At 53.2% G+C, this 14677-nt stretch overlaps 1 protein-coding gene across 4 annotated transcripts in view; it reads right to left on the reverse strand.

Annotated features, from left to right (window-relative positions):
• LOC137311398 (netrin-G1-like) overlaps nt 1–9998 on the reverse strand; it is a 59717-nt gene extending 49719 nt beyond the window's left edge. For all 4 annotated transcript variants that reach the window (XM_067978642.1, XM_067978641.1, XM_067978640.1 and 1 more), the window contains exons 1-2: nt 9726–9998; nt 4411–5165 (exon numbers count right to left, since the gene is read on the reverse strand). In XM_067978642.1, coding sequence (XP_067834743.1) covers nt 4411–4653 — 243 coding nt within the window. In that variant the 5' untranslated portion in view covers nt 4654–5165; nt 9726–9998. The remainder of the gene's footprint in view (nt 1–4410; nt 5166–9725) is intronic.
• Nucleotides 9999–14677: the final 4679 nt, after the last annotated feature.

A 14677-nucleotide genomic window follows, 5' to 3' on the forward strand; every position in this document is an offset into this window, starting at 1 on the left:
GCAGTGTTTCACACACAGTGACACCCGGTCCGGTCTCACTGGGTCCGGGCAGTGTTTCACACACAGTGACACCCGGTCCGGTCTCACTGGGCCCGGGCAGTGTTTCACACACAGTGACACCCGGTCCGGTCTCACTGGGTCCGGACAGCGTTTCACACACAGTGACACCCGGTCCGGTCTCACTGGGTCCGGGCAGCGTTTCACACACAGTGACACCCGGTCCGGTCTCACTGGGTCCGGACAGTGTTTCACACACAGTGACACCCGGTCCTGTCTCACTGGGTCCGGACAGTGTTTCACACACAGTGACACCCGGTCCGGTCTCACTGGGTCCGGACAGTGTTTCACACACAGTGACACCCGGTCCTGTCTCACTGGGTCCGGACAGTGTTTCACACACAGTGACACCCGGTCCGGTCTCACTGGGCCCGGGCAGCGTTTCACACACAGTGACACCCGGTCCGGTCTCACTGGGTCCGGGCAGTGTTTCACACACAGTGACACCCGGTCCGGTCTCACTGGGTCCGGACAGTGTTTCACACACAGTGACACCCGGTCCGGTCTCACTGGGCCCGGACAGTGTTTCACACACAGTGACACCCGGTCCGGTCTCACTGGGTCCGGGCAGTGTTTCACACACAGTGACACCCGGTCCGGTCTCACTGGGTCCGGGCAGTGTTTCACACACAGTGACACCCGGTCCGGTTTCACTGGGTCCGGACAGTGTTTCACACACAGTGACACCCGGTCCGGTCTCACTGGGCCCGGGCAGTGTTTCACACACAGTGACACCCGGTCCGGTCTCACTGGGTCCGGACAGTGTTTCACACCCAGTGACACCCGGTCCGGTCTCACTGGGCCCGGGCAGTGTTTCACACACAGTGACACCCGGTCCGGTCTCACTGGGTCCGGGCAGTGTTTCACACACAGTGACACCCGGTCCGGTCTCACTGGGTCCGGGCAGTGTTTCACACACAGTGACACCCGGTCCGGTCTCACTGGGCCCGGACAGTGTTTCACACACAGTGACACCCGGTCCGGTCTCACTGGGTCCGGGCAGTGTTTCACACACAGTGACACCCGGTCCGGTCTCACTGGGCCCGGACAGTGTTTCACACACAGTGACACCCGGTCCGGTCTCACTGGGTCCGGACAGTGTTTCACACACAGTGACACCCGGTCCGGTCTCACTGGGTCCGGGCAGTGTTTCACACACAGTGACACCCGGTCCGGTCTCACTGGGCCCGGACAGTGTTTCACACACAGTGACACCCGGTCCGGTCTCACTGGGTCCGGGCAGTGTTTCACACACAGTGACACCCGGTCCGGTCTCACTGGGTCCGGGCAGTGTTTCACACACAGTGACACCCGGTCCGGTCTCACTGGGTCCGGGCAGTGTTTCACACACAGTGACACCCGGTCCGCTCTCACTGGGTCCGGGCAGTGTTTCACACACAGTGACACCCGGTCCGGTCTCACTGGGTCCGGACAGTGTTTCACACACAGTGACACCCGGTCCGGTCTCACTGGGCCCGGACAGTGTTTCACACACAGTGACACCCGGTCCGGTCTCACTGGGTCCGGGCAGTGTTTCACACACAGTGACACCCGGTCTGGTCTCACTGGGTCCGGACAGTGTTTCACACACAGTGACACCCGGTCCGGTCTCACTGGGTCCGGACAGTGTTTCACACACAGTGACACCCGGTCCGGTCTCACTGGGCCCGGACAGTGTTTCACACACAGTGACACCCGGTCCGGTCTCACTGGGTCCGGACAGTGTTTCACACACAGTGACACCCGGTCCGGTCTCACTGGGCCCGGACAGTGTTTCACACACAGTGACACCCGGTCCGGTCTCACTGGGCCCGGGCAGTGTTTCACACACAGTGACACCCGGTCCGGTCTCACTGGGTCCGGGCAGTGTTTCACACACAGTGACACCCGGTCCGGTCTCACTGGGTCCGGACAGTGTTTCACACACAGTGACACCCGGTCCGGTCTCACTGGGTCCGGGCAGTGTTTCACACACAGTGACACCTGGTCCGGTCTCACTGGGCCCGGACAGTGTTTCACACACAGTGACACCCGGTCCGGTCTCACTGGGTCCGGGCAGTGTTTCACACACAGTGACACCCGGTCCGGTCTCACTGGGCCCGGACAGTGTTTCACACACAGTGACACCCGGTCCGGTCTCACTGGGCCCGGACAGTGTTTCACACACAGTGACACCCGGTCCGGTCTCACTGGGTCCGGGCAGTGTTTCACACACAGTGACACCCGGTCCGGTCTCACTGGGTCCGGGCAGTGTTTCACACACAGTGACACCCGGTCCGGTCTCACTGGGTCCGGGCAGTGTTTCACACACAGTGACACCCGGTCCGGTCTCACTGGGTCCGGACAGTGTTTCACACACAGTGACACCCGGTCCGGTCTCACTGGGTCCGGACAGTGTTTCACACACAGTGACACCCGGTCCGGTCTCACTGGGTCCGGACAGTGTTTCACACACAGTGACACCCGGTCCGGTCTCACTGGGTCCGGGCAGTGTTTCACACACAGTGACACCCGGTCCGGTCTCACTGGGTCCGGGCAGTGTTTCACACACAGTGACACCCGGTCCGGTCTCACTGGGCCCGGACAGTGTTTCACACACAGTGACACCCGGTCCGGTCTCACTGGGCCCGGACAGTGTTTCACACACAGTGACACCCGGTCCGGTCTCACTGGGCCCGGACAGTGTTTCACACACAGTGACACCCGGTCCGGTCTCACTGGGCCCGGGCAGTGTTTCACACACAGTGACACCCGGTCCGGTCTCACTGGGTCCGGACAGTGTTTCACACACAGTGACACCCGGTCCGGTCTCACTGGGCCCGGACAGTGTTTCACACACAGTGACACCCGGTCCGGTCTCACTGGGCCCGGGCAGTGTTTCACACACATTGACACCCGGTCCGGTCTCACTGGGTCCGGGCAGTGTTTCACACACAGTGACACCCGGTCCGGTCTCACTGGGTCCGGACAGTGTTTCACACACAGTGACACCCGGTCCGGTCTCACTGGGTCCGGGCAGTGTTTCACACACAGTGACACCCGGTCCGGTTTCACTGGGTCCGGACAGTGTTTCACACACAGTGACACCCGGTCCGGTCTCACTGGGTCCGGACAGTGTTTCACACACAGTGACACCCGGTCCGGTCTCACTGGGTCAGGTCAGTGTTTCACACACAGTGACACCCGGTCCGGTCTCACTGGGCCCGGACAGTGTTTCACACACAGTGACACCCGGTCCGGTCTCACTGGGTCCGGACAGTGTTTCACACACAGTGACACCCGGTCCGGTCTCACTGGGTCCGGACAGTGTTTCACACACAGTGACACCCGGTCCGGTCTCACTGGGCCCGGGCAGTGTTTCACACACAGTGACACCCGGTCCGGTCTCACTGGGTCCGGACAGTGTTTCACACACAGCTCCGACAATGGAATATGGGACTGGTGTAAGATTTACCTCAAAGAGTCGTATTATTGTTGTAACAGATTACTAATTGACCTGGAGAATAATTCCCTCTGATAAACGACATGTTCTGCAATAAATTACACAGTTTTAATTATTGGTGAAACATATGACGGATTATTAATTCAGGAGTTTTCCCTCTAACATTGATGAAGGAACCAGTTGTCCTGAGGAGATGATTAACTCAACGAGAGGATAATTAATATTTAGAAACAGTCCTGAATTTACATCTCAATGACTTCACTACAGGACAGTTTACATCGTACGGAAACCCAATCAGATCAGATTGTCAGACTCGGGGAGATTACAGCAAAGCCAATCAGGATCGAGTCTGTTGCCTTTTGGGTTAAATTGGATCTTCAGAAAATGACAAGTCTCCCAGCAGCCCCAGAGAGACAGAACATTATAATAAATCAGTGGTGTCCAGAAATATAATTGGACATATTCCCCCACTGGAGATATTGGACAGTGTTCAGAGACACAATTGGACATATTCACCTGCTCGGGGCCATAAATATAAGATCGTCACTAATAAATCCAATCGGGAATTCAGGAGAAACTTCTTCACCCAGAGAGTGGTGAGAATGTGGAACTCACTCCCACAAGGAGAGGTTGAGGTGAATAGTGTAGATGGATTTAAGGGGAAGCTCGATAAACACAGGAGGGAGAAAGGAATAGAAGGATATGCTGATAGGATGAGATGAAGGAGGGTGGGAGGAGGCTCGTGTGGAGCATAAACACCAGTATGGACCAGTTGGGCCGAATGGCCTGTTTCTGTGCTGTACATTCTCTGTAATTCTCTGTAATGACTCACTTTGATAAAGGCCATTCAGTGACCGTCCATTCCCAGCGTGACACACAACAGAGACTGGGTGTGAAAGGCTTCTACTCACCAGTGTGCAGTACATCTCCGGGGTCTCTCCACACGTACTGTTGGGGGGATCCAACCTCACCCTCAGGAACCTGCTGACCAGCTCCGCCTCGGGCTGGCAGGCCATGTAATCCCAACTCCTCCCCTGGTCCCAGTGAATCTGAGTCTTACACAGGTCGTAGTGACCCCAGGACGGGAAGTGCTGTGTGGAGACAGACAGGGCTGTCCAAAGGGCCTGAAGGGGCAACAAACCGGACAGACGCATCGTTCCGAATGGACCCTCGCTTAGAGAGGGGGTGATCTCGGTCTGTCTGGGGGTGATTCAGGGGGGTCTCCGCTCCGACTGGACCCCCACCAAGAGAGGGGGTGATCTCGATCTGTCTGGGGGTGATTCAGGGGGGTCTCCACTCCGACTGGACCCTCGCTCAGAGAGGGGGTGATCTCAGTCCGTCTGGGGGTGATTCAGGGGGGTCTCCACTCCGAGGTCTGGTATGAACGTTCTGTGACGATCCGACTTTGACTGGACACTGATTCCAGATGTTTTTCCCCAGCGGTGTTTGCAGATATTCCAGGTGTTGGGATGCCAGCTGTTTTTCCACAGCGGTGTTTGCAGATGTTCCCGGTGTTAGGATTCCAGCTGTTTTCCCCCCAGCTGTTCTCTGTGTCAGACAGTTGTCCTTATTCACTGATCAGTCAGTACTGGGACCCAATGTGATGACTGTGTCCTGACAAGACTCGCTCTCCCATTGATCATCTCCTCCTTCTGACATCAGCTCCCTGTTGGGAGAGAAATAAAATCAATGGATTTTGGACCAGGTTCTGCTCCTGACCTTCGAGCCCAATCCTCAGACTCACACTGCCCATTAACAGCCAATCCCCGCACTCTGACTAATCCAATCCGAGTGCCTGGATTTGAGACTTTATCTCGATTTCGATGAGATGAAGATTTCAACTCAACTCCCAGGATTCTGATCGAGATAAAAATAAATCTTGTGATGGGATTTTCCCGTTAAATCTCGGCCTCTATTGAAAAGCTCACTGATTAAATAGAACACACTGGAGTTTGAGGGATTAAGGATATTATTCATTATCTGATTATAAACGCACTGATTTACTGCAACATTCAGAAATTACAGACAATCAAAAGATCCTTTCAGACAACACCAGATCGAGACTCTGGATCCCTGATCATCAGGACCACACTGCCCAGAATCAATCGTTACCGCCTTTTATTAGTTTTAATATAAACCAATAACTGCAGACACTGAGAACCAGTGAGTGTGACGGAGCCGGGTCACCTATTGGCTGGAGTGAGGATTAAAGTGAAACAGCTTTGTTTAATTTTAAAATGTGAGAGTCTCCAGCCCTTCAATTCAATGACAAGGAATCGAGGTTCCCACTCAAACACTTTCTATTGGCTCTCTCTGTGGAGGACTTTGTTTGAGCAGCTTTGGGACTTTCACATCCTCAGGACGTCCCAAAGCGTTTACAGCCAATGAAATACTTTATTGAAGTGTAGTCACTGTTGTAATGTAGGAAACGCGGCAGCCAATTTGCGCACAGCAAGATCCCACAAACAGCAATGAGATAAATGACCAGATAATCTGTTTTTTCACAATGTTGGTTGAGGGATAAATATTGGCCAGGACACCAGGGAGAACTCCCCTGCTCTTCTTAAAAATAGTGCCATGGAATCCTTGATATCAACCTGAGAGGGCAGATGGGGTCTCGGTTTAACATCTCATCCGAAAAACGGCACCTCCGACAGTGCAGCACTCCCTCAGTACTGACCCTCCGACAGTGCAGCACTCCCTCAGTACTGACCCTCCGACAGTGCAGCACTCCCTCAGTACTGACCCTCCGACAGTGCAGCATTCCCTCAGTACTGACCCTCCGACAGTGCAGCACTCCCTCAGTACTGACCCTCCGACAGTGCAGCACTCCCTCAGTACTGACCCTCCGACAGTCCAGCACTCCCTCAGTACTGACCCTCCGACAGTGCAGCACTCCCTCAGTACTGCACCAGGAGTGTCGGTCTGGATTAAGTGCTCGAGTCTCTGGAGTGGGACTTGAGTCAGCACCTTCAGGAGAGGTGAGGAGGAGCTGCAGAAGCAAAAATATTCCCCTCCCTCCATCATCTCACCTCAATCTCAGCAGCTCCTCACACGGGAAAAGTGAAATTATTCTCATTCTCTTTTTAAAAGTTGGCCCTATAAAAACTCACAAACTCTGGGTTTGATGTCCCTCCCGTGGACCATTTTATGACACAATGTGTTACTCTGGACTCTGACTGATATACAGACTTGTAACTGGGATATTTATAACCCATTTTCTATAATAAATACTACGGCCTTTTATAAGCTGCTCCACTGTGAGCAGAAATAGTCTCCGAACGTCACCCTTCCTCCCCCGGAATGCTGTTCCCCTTCAGCTCGATCCTCACAATCCACACTCATCTTCTGGCTCCTACGTCACACCACCTGCTCGTAGGGTTTGTGAATCTTTAGAATTCTCTCCCCCAGAGGGCTGTGGACGCTCAGTCGTTGAGAATATTCAAGACTGAGATCGATAGATTTTTGGACACTGAGGGAATCAAGGGATATGGGGATCAGGCGGGAAAGTGGAGTTGAGGTCGAAGATCAGCCATGATCTGATTGAATGGCGGAGCAGGCTCGAGGGGCCGAATGGCCTACTCCTGCTCCTATTTGTTGTGTTATGTTCTTATGTAACCCCAACAACAACTTGCATTTATATAGCACCTTTAACGTAGTAAAACGTCCCAAGGAACTTCACAGGAGCGATTATCAAATAAAATTTGACACTGAGTCACATCAGGAGATATTCGGACAGGTGACCAAAAGCTTGGTCAAAGAGGTGGGTTTTAAGGAGGGTCTTAAAGGAGGAGAGAGAGGGGGAGAGGGGGAGAGGTTTAGGGAGGGAATTCCAGAGCTTAGGGTCTGGGCAGCTGAAGGCACGGCCGCCAATGGAGGGGTGAAGGGAGTGGGGGATGGACAAGAGGCCAGAGTTGGAGGAACGCGGAGATCTCGGAGGGTGGGAGGGCTGGAGGGTCTCACAGTCGGACATCACTAGAGTTTGATGAGGTTTTGATGTATTGGGCCTAGTTTAGGAGAGATTTGTTTCAGTGATCACATTATCTTCACAAGCTGCAGATCAATAGGAATAATTACACCTCGATAACAGGCGAGTTGGGGTTGAATTTATTGGCAGCTCAGAGCTGAGGGGAGTGTGAATCTTGCCCAGTGGCTGGTTCGGGGATGTGGGCTGGTTTGATGCCCTCGCTCTGGAAACTCTGCTGTGATTTAGAAATGAAATGAAATGTTGTGAGAAGTGAATCTGATCCCAGACAGGAGCATTAAACACACGGCGGGGGGAAACAGGACAAGTTCAGCACCGGCCGCTCATCAAAAACTCATTTCATCAACGCTGATTTAAGGCTCATCCAATCCCATTGTTTGTGTGTTCAGGATTATTTCTTTATCAACCATTAAATAAAGAAAGCTCCTTCTGCATCTCGAATCGTTTATAAAGTCAGACAATGTGGGAAGGAGTGAGTTGGGGGAGACGCTCAGTGAAAGGAAATTGTCCCCAAAACTGGGGGTGGTCCAGGGTGTGAGACTGGGCCGGACCGGCAGGGGGCCCTGTTCCAGCCCGGGGGAAATGGGAATCAGAGTTTGTGGGTGTTGGAGATTGTCAGATTGCAGGAAGCAGCATATCCCACCCTGGACCGTACACAGAGCCCGTACAGTGTACACAGAGGCCGTACACCGTACATAGAGCCCGTACACCGCGCACAGAGCCCGTACACCGCGCACAGAGCCCGTACACCGCGCACAGAGCCCGTACACCGCGCACAGAGCCCGTACACCGCGCACAGAGCCCGTACACCGCGCACAGAGCCCGTACACCTCGCACAGAGCCCTGTACACCGTACACAGAGCCCGTACACTGTACATAGAGCCCTGTACACCGTACACAGAGCCCGTACACTGCACACAGAGCCTGTACACCTCGCACAGAGCCCTGTACACCGAGCCCGTACACAGTACACAGAGTCCGCACACCGTACACAGAGCCTGTACACCGCACAGAGCCCTATACACTGTACACAGAGCCCTATACACCGTACACAGAGCCCTATACACTGTACACAGAGCCCGTACACTGTACACAGAGCCCGTACACTGTACACAGAGCCCGTACACTGTACACAGAGCCCTATACACCGTACACAGAGCCTGTACACCATACACAGAGCCTATACACCATACACAGAGCCTGTACACTGTACACAGAGCCTGTACACCGTACACAGAGCCTGTACACCGTACACAGAGCATGTACACCGTACACAGAGCCTGTACACTGTACACAGAGCCTGTACACTGTACACAGAGCCCTATACACTGTACACAGAGCCTGTACACTGTACACAGAGCCCTATACACTGTACACAGAGCCTGTACACTGTACACAGAGCCTGTACACTGTACACAGAGCCTGTACACAGAGCCCCATACACTGTACACAGAGCCTGTACACTGTACACAGAGCCTGTACACTGTACACAGAGCCCCATACACTGTACACAGAGCCTGTACACTGTACACAGAGCCCCATACACTGTACACAGAGCCTGTACACTGTACACAGAGCCTGTACAAAGAGCCCCATACACTGCACACAGAGCCCTATACAATGTACACAGACCCTCCTATACAATGTACACAGACCCCCCTATACAATGTACACAGACCCCCCTATACAATGTACACAGACCCCCCTATACAATGTACACAGACCCTCCTATACAATGTACACAGACCCCCCTATACAATGTACACAGACCCCCCTATACAATGTACACAGACCCCCCTATACAATGTACACAGACCCTCCTATACAATGTACACAGACCCCCTATACAATGTACACAGACCCCCCTATACAATGTACACAGACCCCCCTATACAATGTACACAGACCCCCCTATACAATGTACACAGACCCCCTATACAATGTACACAGACCCCCCTATACAATGTACACAGACCCCCCTATACAATGTACACAGACCCCCCTATACAATGTACACAGACCCCCCTATACAATGTACACAGACCCCCCTATACAATGTACACAGACCCCCTATACAATGTACACAGACCCCCCTATACAATGTACACAGACCCTCCTATACAATGTACACAGACCCTCCTATACAATGTACACAGACCCCCCTATACAATGTACACAGACCCCCCTATACAATGTACACAGACCCTCCTACCGGGGGGACATGTCCAGAGTCTCACTTACACTGGCCGAGATCAGCGCCCTCCGATCAGGGACCGAGCTCCGCATTCCTCAGGACGGAGCCTCTTCAATCGGGTCCGATGACTTTAGCAGAGAAACCGGATTAAAGTTGATTTTGCGGCCGCGGGATTTGCTGACAGGAAATAAATCCCGAAATAAAATGATCGACTCGGTCCTGGGATCGACCCGTCTGCAGAGAGCGGGTGGAGGGGGAGAATCCGAGTCCCGTTTGATGGGTGTGATGGGGACATGTGTTGGGTGTTGGCGGATTGTGAGACTGAGAGATGGGATCGGCAATTAGACCATCAAAAGGAGGGAGAGGGAGGGGGAGAGGGAGAGGGAATAGATGGGGAGAGGGGGGAATAGATGGGGAGGGGGGGAACAGATGGGGAAAGGGGGGAATAGATGGGGAGAGAGGGGGGAATAGATGGGGAGAGAGGGGGGAATAGATGGGGAGAGAGGGGGAATAGATGGGGAGAGGGGGGGAATAGATGGGGAGGGGGGGAACAGATGGGGAAAGGGGGGAATAGATGGGGAGAGAGGGGGGAATAGATGGGGAGAGAGGGGGGAATAGATGGGGAGAGAGGGGGAATAGATGGGGAGAGAGGGGGGAATAGATGGGGAAAGGGGGGAACAGATGGGGAAAGGGGGGAATAGATGGGGAGAGAGGGGGGAATAGATGGGGAGGGGGGGAACAGATGGGGAAAGGGGGGAATAGATGGGGAGAGAGGGGGGAATAGATGGGGAGAGAGGGGGGAATAGATGGGGAGAGAGGGGGAATAGATGGGGAGAGGGGGGGAATAGATGGGGAGGGGGGGAACAGATGGGGAAAGGGGGGAATAGATGGGGAGAGAGGGGGGAATAGATGGGGGGAGACAGAGGAATAGATGGGGAGAGGGGGGAATAGATGGGGAGAGGGGGGAATAGATGGGGAGAGAGACCGGCCCGGTCCCGGAGAGATTCACAGAGAGAGAAATAAAATCTCAATCCAGGAGCAGACACAGACTGGAAACATCAACCCACCTGAGGCTTCCCCGCGGTCCTAAAGCCCGCCGAGTTACTCTGCCCGATAGTCCCACCTGAGGCTTCCCCGCGGTCCTAAAGCCCGCCGAGTTACTCTGCCCGATAGTCCCACCTGAGGCTTCCCCGCGGTCCTAAAGCCCGCCGATTTACTCTGCCCGATTGTCCCACCTGAGGCTTCCGTGTGGTCCTAAAGCCCGCTGCGTTAAACTATCGGATTTCATTAACACTCAAATTTGTTCGAATCAAAATGAATCCGATATTCAGCCCGGATTTGGGCTTGTGTGTTCTACTGTTGCTGATAAATACGAATAAAGATACTACAAGAAATGTGAAGTAATTACAGTTTTAATAATATGGGGGAGGGGAGGTGAAAGTCCAGGGCTGGGATTTGATGTCTGTTTCACTTCAGGGATTGGTCCTGTTTCTGTTTACAACATTCCCAGGTCGGGTTGCCAACCCTCCAGGATTGTCCTGGAGTCTCCAGGAAAAAATATTAATCTCCAGGACACCGCTGCAAGCAAACCAGGGAAGAAACATCATGGGGGCATTAAAAAATGGTACGTTGTTTACATTTTCTTTGAGTATTTTCATTTATTAATTGTAAAAATATTGGCGATGGCAGAAATTGGTTGTTTGACTGACAGTCAAGAATCATCCAATCGGGTAACAAAGAGTCTGTTCACTTTCCGCTAGGTGTGGGATGGACGTGTCGGGTGACCAATGGCGGGAGTGTGGAGGCGGGTCGTCATGAGGATGGATGTGTTGGGTGACCAATGGCGGGAGTGCGGGGGGAGGTTCCCATGTATGGACGTATCAGGCGACCAAAGGAGGGAGTGTGGGACGGGGCGTTGTTAAGATGGACGTGTCGAGCGACCAATGGTGGGGGTGAGGGGGTGGGGAGTCACACGGATGGATGTGTCGGACGACCAATGGCGGGAGATTGGGGGTGGGGTGTTTGGAGGTGCGAGGTCATGTGATGAAACCTCCAGGAACATGTCCAACCAGAGTTGCCGACCCTATTCCCGGGAGAGCTGACTGATGCTCCATCTATACAGGGCTATGGGGAAAGAGCAGGGGAGTGGAATTAATTGGACAGCTCTTTCAAAGAGCCGGCACAGGCATGATGGGCCGAAAGGCCTCCTCCTGTACTGTACGATTCTATGGAAGGATTAATCACATAAACCTTGGGGTGATGGGGTTCTTGGACCGTTCGTACCTCCTGCTCCCCCTCCCCCCCCCGACATTTAACTTGAGAAATGAAGACAAGTCTGGCAGCTTTAAGAGAGATGCAGAGAGAGGCCATTCGGCCCATCCAGCTCCACCTTTCCAAGAAATCCTACAAATCCCCCAGCCCTGCCCATCACAGCCTCCAATTGACCCTTGTGAATGGCCCCAGAGGTTTCAGTCCCACTCCCCTGCTCTGGGACTAATTTCAGATATTGGTCACTTTCTGTGTGAAGTGCTTCCTGACACCAGTCCTGAACCTGCCTTTTCCCAGTCTGTACTTGTGTCTCCTGCAGTCACGGTTTAATTTAAAATAGTGACTGGGGATTAACCTTTTCCATTCCACTTAGTATCATACACGATTCTGTAAGATCCCGTCTCATTCACTCCCCGAGAGAGAGAGAGAGAGAAACAGAGAGAAAGAGAGATATAGACAGACAGACAGAGGTGCAGGGAGAGAGAAATAGACAGAGACAGATACAGAGACACGGAGAAACAGACACAGACAGATTTTTCCAAGAAATCTTACAAATCAGAGAAACAGAAACAGACTGACAGAGACAGAGGGAGAGATAGAGAGATAGAGAGAGACAGACAAAGAGAGAAAAACAGACAGATACAGAGCGAGACAGAAAGAGAGAGAGAGAAAGATTCAGAGACAGAGAGACAAAGAGAGAGAGAAAAACAGAGACCTCATTTTCTGGTCTTTCTTGGTATTTATTTGCCTCACTCCAGGCAGCGTCCCAGTGAATCTGTATTTTACTCTCTCTCAATCCCAATATCCTTCCTACAGTGTGGAGCCCAATACTGTACACAGTCCTCGAACTGAGGTCTGATTAAGATTTTATTTCGGTTCATCATTACCTCTTGGTTTTTATATTCTGCACCTTTTTAGGTGAAACCTAAAATTCCATGAGCTTTTTACAGCCTTCTCCCCCTGAGGTGGTGCCTTAAATGACCTGTGACCCTGTCCTCCCCCAAATCCCTCTGCTCCCCACAGTCCTGAACCCACTCCCATTCACAGTATAATTACTGCAGTTGTTTATTTAACCAAAATGCATCACCTCGCACTGACTGACATTGAATCCCATCGGGCCCTGTCCAGCCCATTCCCCATCTCATCAATAGCCCTCTGTCCCTGTCCAGCCCATTCCCCATCTCATCAATATCCCTCTGTCCCTGTCCAGCTCATTCCCCATCTCATCAATATCCCTCTGTTCCTGTCCAGCCCATTCCCCATCTCATCAATATCCCTCTGTCCCTGTCCAGCCCATTCCCAATCTCATCAATATCCCTCTGCCCCTGTCCAGCCCATTCCCCATCTCATCAATATCCCTCTGTCCCTGTCCAGCCTATTCCCCCATCTCATCAATATCCCTCTGCCCCTGTCCAGCCCATTCCCCATCTCATCAATATCCCTCTGCCCCTGTCCAGCCCATTCCCCATCTCATCAATATCCCTCTGTCCCTGTCCAGCCCATTCCCCATCTCATCAATATCCCTCTGTCCCTGTCCAACCCATTCCCCATCTCATCAATATCCCTCTGCCCCTGTCCAGCCCATTCCCCATCTCATCAATATCCCTCTGCCCCTGTCCAGCCCATTCCCCATCTCATCAATATCCCTCTGCCCCTGTCCAGCCCATTCCCCCATCTCATCAATATCCCTCTGCCCCTGTCCAGCCCATTCCCCATCTCATCAATATCCCTCTGCCCCTGTCCAGCCCATTCCCCATCTCATCAATATCCCTCTGCCCCTGTCCAGCCCATTCCCCCATCTCATCAATATCCCTCTGCCCCTGTCCAGCCCATTCCCCATCTCATCAATATCCCTCTGCCCCTGTCCAGCCCATTCCCCCATCTCATCAATATCCCTCTGCCCCTGTCCAGCCCATTCCCCATCTCATCAATATCCCTCTGCTCCTGTCCAGCCCATTCCCCATCTCATCAATATCCCTCTGCCCCTGTCCAGCCCATTCCCCATCTCATCAATATCCCTCTGTCCCTGTCCAGCCCATTCCCCATCTCATCAATATCCCTCTGTCCCTGTCCAACCCATTCCCCATCTCATCAATATCCCTCTGCCCCTGTCCAGCCCATTCCCCATCCCATCAATATCCCTCTGCCCCTGTCCAGCCCATTCCCCATCCCATCAATATCCCTCTGCCCCTGTCCAGCCCATTCCCCATCTCATCAATATCCCTCTGTCCCTGTCCCGCCCATTCCCCATCTCATCAATATCCCTCAGCAGCTTCCTTTAACCTTCTGAAGAATTAACCACACCTCCTAATCTGGAATTGTCCGCAAATTTCCCCGTCCGAAGCCCTCAGTCACCAACTCGCCCAGTGCCCCGATCGGAGAGACTCACCCAATAAACTTCTGTCCTTCAGGCATCGAAATTGTTGCATCAGCAAATCCTCAGCCCGTTAATCCGGATCAGTGAGTCGCGACACACCCAGATCGACCTGCTTCAGATCACTGTCTGGACCATCGACTCGATCAAACCCTCGGCCGTGTGTTTGGGCACCGGACAGTAACAGACCCTGAGACCGGGGGTCGGGACCTCGGCTGCTGCCTCCCAGTGACAGGGATTTACATTCAGAAACACACGGCAAGAGAAAGGGAATCCGGGACTGGGGTTAATCAGGGACTGGGGTTAATCCGGGACTGGGGTTAATCAGAGACTGGGGTTAATCAGAGACTGGGGTTA

Source organism: Heptranchias perlo, unplaced genomic scaffold (genome assembly GCF_035084215.1).
Source record: "Heptranchias perlo isolate sHepPer1 unplaced genomic scaffold, sHepPer1.hap1 HAP1_SCAFFOLD_334, whole genome shotgun sequence".
Classification (NCBI taxonomy): Eukaryota; Metazoa; Chordata; class Chondrichthyes; order Hexanchiformes; family Hexanchidae; genus Heptranchias; species Heptranchias perlo.